Source organism: Mugil cephalus, chromosome 17 (assembly GCF_022458985.1).
Source record: "Mugil cephalus isolate CIBA_MC_2020 chromosome 17, CIBA_Mcephalus_1.1, whole genome shotgun sequence".
NCBI classification, from domain to species: Eukaryota; Metazoa; Chordata; class Actinopteri; order Mugiliformes; family Mugilidae; genus Mugil; species Mugil cephalus.
The window spans coordinates 8,472,350-8,480,345 of NC_061786.1; the positions used below are offsets into that span (position 1 = coordinate 8,472,350).

A 7,996-nucleotide genomic window follows, 5' to 3' on the forward strand; every position below is an offset into this window, starting at 1 on the left:
CACTATTGACAGAACAGATTCCTTTACCTCAGTGACAGTAGTTCAGCCTCTGTCTTTAGAGCTCAGATTTAAAGACAGTTACCTCTAGACTACTTGGCATCGTCTCTTTCAGCTTAATTTGTGACAGTGATATTATTTTCTCTGTGTTTTTACCAGTTGCCTGGATTCCTTGAGCTCATTGTGGAGTACTTCCGCCGTTGCCTGATTGAGATCTTTGGCATCCTGGAAGAGTTTGAGGTCGGGACCAAGGTTCAGAGCAGCCATTTGACTTCAGCTACTACCCAGAAAGAGGGCCCTACCCCTGAGCGAGAAGCTGTCTCCACAGTCCTACCTGAACCAGAGTCCTCCTTGACCGCTGAGACACAAGTGGAGCAAGCAGGAGACATCATGGACGAAGCTCCATCTGTCTCTGCAGAGCCGGCTGAGGTGAACGGCGAGAAGGAGGAGCCAGAGGTGAGGATCAAAAAGGAGGAAAAGGATGAAGAAAATAGTGAAAAGGAGGAAAAACAAGAAGAAGAGAGTGAAAAAGCAACAGAGAGTAAAACAGAGTCTGTGGACCAACCTGTTGTAGAGTCAGAACCTAAACCTAAACAAGCCAGCAAGTATGATAAGCTCCCCATCAAGATAGTCCCCAAAGAGGACCTGATCGAAGACCTGACCGAGCGCTTAGGCTACGTTACCGAGTTTACCAGTGGGCTTCTGCACTGGCAGGCTGGCGGAGGCGACTCCACCGCACACATTCAGACGCACTTTGAACCCCGGACTGAACCACCAGCCAGAGCGGAGGACAAACTAACAAACGGGAGCAAACAGGAAACCGAGAAGGACGACGAAAAGAAGCAACCCCTGAAACATATCACCGCTACTATCGATGACGTCCTGTGCGCCAGGGTCGACGCCCTGTCTTACGCCCACCCTGCGCGCTCCCTGCCGTCTTACCCCTTCAGGGTGCATCCGGACGGGGAGCAGGACCGCATCACGTTGCTGGAGGACGAGCCCCGCTGCCTGGACGAAGCTCCGCTCTCCACAACCTCTGCGTGGCAGGACTCGCTGTCCAAGCGTTGCCTGTGCGTCTCCAACATCGTCCGGAGTCTGTCCTTCATCCCCGGGAACGACTTGGACATGTCGCGCCACCCAGCTCTGGTTCTCCTCCTGGGCAGGCTGCTCCTGCTGCACCACCTGCATCCGGAGAGGAACAGGTCACCCCCCAGCTACCAGAGGGACGAGCAGCAGGAGCGAGGTCTGTCCACTAGCAAAGAGGAGTGGTGGTGGGAGTGTCTGGGTCTGCTCAGGGAGAACGCCATGGTCACTCTCGCCAACATCGCCGGCCAGCTGGACCTCTCCACCTATTCAGACACTATCTGCCTCCCCATCCTGGACGGCCTTCTCCACTGGATGGTTTGCCCCTCAGCTGAAGCCCAGGACCCCTTTCCATCAGCTGCGCCCCATTCCCTGCTCTCCCCCCAGAGGCTGGTGCTGGAGTGCCTCTGCAAGCTGAGCATCCAGGAAGGCAACGTCGACCTCCTTCTAGCCACGCCGCCGTTCAGCCGCCAGGAGAAACTCTTCACGGTCTTGCTGCGCTACGTGGCTCAGAGGAAAGCCCAGGTGTACAGGGAGATGGCGGTGGCCGTCCTTTCCCACCTGGCGCAGGGAGACCCCACGGCAGCACGAGCCATTGCCATGCAGAAAGGCAGCGTGGGTAATTTGGTAGGCTTCCTGGAGGATGGAGTCAGCATGGCGCAGTACCAGCAGAACCCTCACAGCTTGCTGCACATGGGGCACCCTCCGATGGACCCCCCGAGCATAAACATGATGTGCAGGGCAGCTAAAGGCCTGTTGGCTATGGCGAAAGTGGAGGAGAACAAAGCAGAGTTTGTACTGTACGAAAGCAGATTATTAGACATCTCCATTTCCTCGGTGCTCAACGCCGGAGTGGTCGCCATCATTTGCCAAGTTCTGTTCCACTTAGGAAAATTATGACAGGAGGAGAGGCGGGACTCACGGGGCAGACACTAAGGCCAACAGGATATTTCTGTGGTTTTCTATTTTTATTTATCAAAAATGACAGAAAATGTTTGTGTTTTTTAAAAAGAAATATCCACATGAACAAAAATGTCTCTCTCTCTATATATATGTACAGTATAGCTTCTGGGCCCTGTTAGAAAAAGAAAAAAAAAGTGGCTTTGGGATTTGAAAGCTCATTTTAATACAAATATTTAATACCTGCTGGTGTTGGATTGCTACATTTGATATTTCGTTGGGCGTTTGTTTTTCGTTTGTTTACTTTTTTCAGCCAAAGCTGCCACCAGATTTTGGTGCTGAATTACGTGGTTCGTTTTGAGTCGATGGGGTGTTTTTTCAGTTTTATAAATGCTAATATACTCATCAACATTTTGTTAATGGAGAGTATTTATTTAAAATGTGACACTGTACAGTAGTTTAAACTTTTTTGCCGACGGTTGTGGGGGAGGGGGGAGTGAAAAAAAAAAACGAAAACAAACAAAAAAAAAAAACACTGACTTTTTAAGATGAAATGTATATGTCTCCATCGCTGGAAGATACATTGTGCAATAGGACTAGAGCAAGTTGTCCCTTTTGAAAACAAGAGGATGTGAGGTCTTCACAGAAACCTGCAGTGTGTGCTTTAGGCCATGAGGAGGCAGCATTGCACCAGCCAATCAACATCAGAGAAAAGCGTCTGTCAGAAGAAGTGTTTAATTTATCAGTCGTAGCCTCTATGACTTTCACAGATGAACTTTGTGTTTCCTAAGCACTTGTGTTATGTCTGTATTTTTTCATCACTGTGTATATAAACTGTTGTACAATGGACGCACACGATTCTTTCTGTCTCTATCAAGCATAGCAGGAAACGGGACTTTCTGACTATTATATCAAATGCTTTTATTGTTGGTAAAATTTGGTATTGTTACTATACATATTTTGTTAATGGGGTCAAATATTTGGAGATGGCAGATGTACCTGATGTTTCAGTGTAAAAATTCCTGTATGCATTGTATTATAGCTGAGAAAACAATCGCTTTGGAAATCAAACGTGGAAGTGCCAGGGTGAGAGGGTAAGGAAGCGAGGCCACATGAAAAAACAGAACATATCTCTGTTTGTTTACTGTCCTTCATTCATGTCTATGGGCATATTTTTGAATCTACAAGACGCTCTAAAAGAAACACGTGAAAAGACCCTTTCAAAATGTCCTGAAAGCTCATTGTAAAATTTTTCTTTTCTTATGACGCCATGTCTCTTTTATTCAGTATACACATTTATACTCTGTGCTGCACATGTCACAAATAAATGTACGATGAACATCGTTAAGCACTGGAGACGTTGCATTATGTCCAGACAATCTTAGGCCAATAAAACAAACATCAACTGCTTACTTGGGCTGTCTTTTATTGATTTCATTTAAAGTAATGAATTCATGGGAGCGTCCAGAGGACACTTAATCAGAGTGTCTGATTGTTTTCTGTCCTCTGAGTGAAAATATGTACGATGACACGTCTATGAGGTCAATTAATAATGTGGTTTGCGTTGATTCATGAGATATAAATTTAATTAATATTTAAGATCATGTGATTCTAAGAGTTAGAAGAAAACTACCTTGGATTAAACTGGAAAACTGGAAGCTCTGTTTCGTTCTCATTGGCGACACCTATGGCGGAAAGTGGTAATTGCAGGACTGTTTTTGACCTCACTTGACATTGAGTTCATTCCTGTCTGGGAATAGTAAGAGGAAGAAGTTCACGATGTACTTTAGTTACACTTAAGAATTCTTTCAAATATTATTTGGGGGCATACTTGACCTCTATCCCACCTCTTGTTTACACAGTGAGATTTTGAGCTGTCTGATTTTTTGTTTGTTTTCATTGTGTCCAGGACCACCTCATTCTTAATGTCATTCCATTTTTGTCTGTGGTTTTCTGAAGCCACAGATACTCAAAAACTTTTTTCCATTTGAGACTTCAGTGACTCGAAGGCATTCAATTAAGCTGTCAACCCTTAGCTGGTATTTAATCCGTGTATATTACTGCAGTAAGGAATGCATTTTACATTTTCTTTCGAAAACGTGTCAGTAGACATTTCATGATAAATGCTTCCTCCATCCAAAAACTCTTGAGCAACTAGTTCTAGGGCGTCATGCCAGTGCCCAGTAATCCAGAGTACATTAACAAGAACCTTGAGTTAAGAAAGGTGTTGGTTCTGTTCGCCCTGTTTCATGTTTTGCGTGTCTTCCTTTTGTCTTTGTACCTTTGTGTTGTGTTGTTGAATCTACCAGCGATTTTGAGCATGTAATTTATTTTTTTTAGTTTGTCTTTTATGTCACCTTCCTATCTTCAGACTTCCTGCTCTATCCACTCTCGCCAACTGAGGAGAAACAGTGAGTTCGTAAACTCTTTTTTTTTTTTTTTTTTTAATGTCACGCATGTTTTAACATGAATTTAAGGATTGTCAGAGTGAGGACTGCTTGCTTAATTCAACATTTCACGATTCTGTCTTCAACAGTTCTAGTTTTGTTTATAGACTGACACATTTTAACTGTGAAACCACTCCTTAGTTAGATATTATTATCATGATAATTCCTCATGTGATGGCAGAGGGCCTTTCTTTTAATGGAGCATTGCAAATTTATGACAATAAATGCGATGAGAATTGCTATTAAAATAAATTACTAGAAGACATATTGTAATGTTTTTGCATTTACAACAAAGTCATAACTGCAATAATCCATTTCATTATATTCGATAAGATCATACTTTAATTTGTCTCATACTGGTTATTTAGTCCTCGTTTTTTTCATTCCCAGAATTGTTACTTCCTCTTTAGTTGGAACCTGACGCATTTTTCTCTCCCTTCCTTTGCCAGGAGAAATGTGGGCATAATATCAAAGTCCTATTTTAAGCTGCCTTTAATAATAGCATTCCTCCTGTTGACAACACAAACAAAGTCTCATGACAGGTTGGGCTTCAAAGAATGATTATGAGCTGGGTTGCTCGGCTGCAGAGAGGCGTGATCACTCACCCTCGCCTTATTAATTACAGCACGCCCGAGACGTGGTTAGCAGTTGGATTGATTTCTCTGGAGAAACGGGTGATTGATATGACTTTGAGTTGCATCTCAACTGTGGCGGCGTTCGCGCGCGCCTTCAGACTCTGAATAGAGCTCACGTGTCTGCGAGTGTTTTCGGTTTCAGTCCGTCAATTGGAGTTCGGGTTTTTTTTTGGTGACGGAGGATGCATTTCACGTAGGCGGCCGACCGCAGGAGAAAGCCTCCTACACTCCTGTGCCTCTGAAAAGCTGAGTCATCCAGCTCTGACACGATGGATGCGGTGGCTGGGAAGAAACGGGGCCCATCATTGGCTGCTGCTGGTCAGGGTGCCCTGCCTCGCTGCCTCTCACCGCTAACGTAGGTAGATGAATGAGTACGGAGTGAAGGCAAAAGACGCTGACCTTTGTAGTGATGCGTTACCATATGCAGGTGTGACCCACGCGTTCATCAAATCAAGACCACGTTCAGTAATTGCGAGTGTGTCAGCCTCTTGGTGAGACTTTGATCTGACTGTGTTCTTTCACCCGGTCCTGCTTTCTGAATGAAACAATGCTGCCTGGATGGGGCCCTGGCAGGAAGTGATTCAAGCCCATGTTGTTCTTGGATTCGAGCTCAAAGGGCCTATCGTGTCTACCCATTTCCCAACACAAACACGGCTTTAGCCATATGTCATCATGCTGCTCAACGAGCTTCACATATCAGGAATTAGTCTGGAGGACTTACAGATCATTAGCGACCGTTAATAGCACCCACGGCTTTGCGACAGATTCAGCGAAGCATGTGCCACTTACTGGCTTCACCAATAGTGGCGGCGGCGAAATCATGCTGTCTGTAAATCTGGACGTGCATATCTGAAGGACAAAGCTAAAACAAACATGTTTGAGCTTCCTTATATTCTTTCCTCTACTCATCCACGGGGCTTCTTTGGTTCTGAACGTCTGGTGGGGACGTTTCAGGTTTTTATTGGGAACATCTGTGGGTGGTGCACACCTGAAACTCTCGCGAAGAAAGGGGTCATGAAGGCGTAACAGAGCACCTTGAATTTCTGTTTATATAGCATTGGTTATTGTCTCAAGGTGCCTTACAGAACCCACTATGGCAACAGTGGCAACAAAAAAAAAACCCTTGAGTAGAACCCAGTTCATATGGAGAGACCCATCTGCTTGAGGCTTAACAGGTAGATGGAAACAAGAAGAGAGAGCAGCAGGAGGAGGAACAAGATGTTACATCATCTGTCACACATAAATACATGTGATACAAACAAGAGTACAAGATATAGCTGATGCATGTTAAATGACAATTTCCTTGGAAAGGACATATTCAGTCATCCGTGTGTGAAGTAATGCAGTTTGTCTGTGTTTCTATTTTAACTTTTATGCAACAAATGTATTGGCACAACACTGACGTACGGGGACTTCGCACGCTGTTTCGATTCTCAACAATGAAGTCCTCTCACATTACATGAAAAGGATCCCGGCTTCCTTTCAGAGAAAGTGGATAATTGCGCGGCCGTGGGAGTGAATGAGCGATGCCGCCTGGGTGACGACTACAAAGCTGGCTGAGGAGGTGTGTGTAGGTGTTAAGAAGAGGACGGATGACGCCATCATCTGCACTAATCAAGGCGAACGGGAAGTTACATCACTGGTGAACTGAGCTCGGCATGACAGCGGGGCACAGGCATGTCTGTTTTTCAGTAGAATCGCAGTTAATATGACTGACAGCGCCTCCTTTCATTGAATAATTTACTGTCAGTGAATGTTTGTCAGCCTTCACTCATTATGTCTTTCAGGATCGCATTGATTGATACAATAACCTGATGCTCCACGGGACATTTTTGAAGGTGACCACCTCCCTAATACTGTGTAGGTCTCCCTTGTGACTCATTGGAGAATGGACGTGGGCCTTCTGAGGGTGTCCTGCGGTGTCTGGCAACAGTGTTGTTAGTGGGGGCTCTTGGGTCCTATCGGTTGAGAGGAGGGGCCTCTGTGGTTCAGGCTTGTTCCAGTGCATCCTACAGATACTTGATCAGTTCGTGATCTGTGTCAGGCTGCATCCTGCTGGGTTTGAGGGGCTGGTCTGGTCAAGGTGAGCTGGTACATTTCTATGTAACTGCCACGTGATTGCCAGGTCCAACCTATTCCCAGCAGATCATTGTAGTATCACAAGATGGTCAATGTTATTTACATTTCCTGTCTGTGGTTCTAATGTTGTGGCTGATGGGTGTACGTACAAATCTTCGTTTTGCCGTTGGACACTTTCACTTCTGTGGTTCTTATTCCCATTGAACTGTACTTATTATAAACTTGCAAATGCCCCAAAATAAATGACTTGGTTACAAAGGCACATTGCAACTACTGGCATATTGTTTTGTTATGTCACTGGAGTCCCCAAGCACAAAGGAATGTGCTTAATGAGACTTTGGCTACAGATCCAATACTTATTATTAGATCACTTAATTTACTATGTTTTTTTTTCTTCTTCTTTTTTTTTCTGACCTACGCAAACTGGTTCTGCCAGCTGTGGCACATTGAGTATGATGAAACCAACAGAACAAGAAGTTTCCCATCTTTACTAACAACACTCAATTCATTCAGTGGAAAAAGACGACCGAGACAGACTTGTTTTCCACAGCTCTGCCTCCGCTGATTGCTGCTCCCGTCATGTTTCTGTTCTTCCAGGAAACTTGTCATGTCACCTGATGTTTGTTTAATGTGGGGAAACCCAAGTGTTTACATGGTTATTAGGTGCCAACACTTTTCTACAAAACAGATTATCATATGGTTTAACCAACCCCTTTAAATTCAGTTGAAAATTAAGAAAATTAAGGAACATGTAAACACAGCCAGTGTCAAGATGAAAGATGTTTTGGCCTTTTCATTGGATTCCATTTTGAGAAGGCATTATTAGCCTGGTAAGGTACAATTTATTCTCATTTC

At 44.6% G+C, this 7,996-nt stretch overlaps 1 protein-coding gene across 7 annotated transcripts in view; it reads left to right on the top strand.

Moving 5' to 3' along the window:
* The window catches only part of LOC125023248 (AT-rich interactive domain-containing protein 1B-like), a 207,662-nt gene extending 204,270 nt beyond the window's left edge, over window positions 1–3,392 (top strand). For all 7 annotated transcript variants that reach the window (XM_047610395.1, XM_047610391.1, XM_047610390.1 and 4 more), the window contains one exon: window positions 157–3,392. In XM_047610395.1, the coding sequence (XP_047466351.1) occupies window positions 157–1,980 (1,824 nt within the window). In that variant the 3' untranslated portion in view covers window positions 1,981–3,392. The remainder of the gene's footprint in view (window positions 1–156) is intronic.
* Window positions 3,393–7,996: the final 4,604 nt, after the last annotated feature.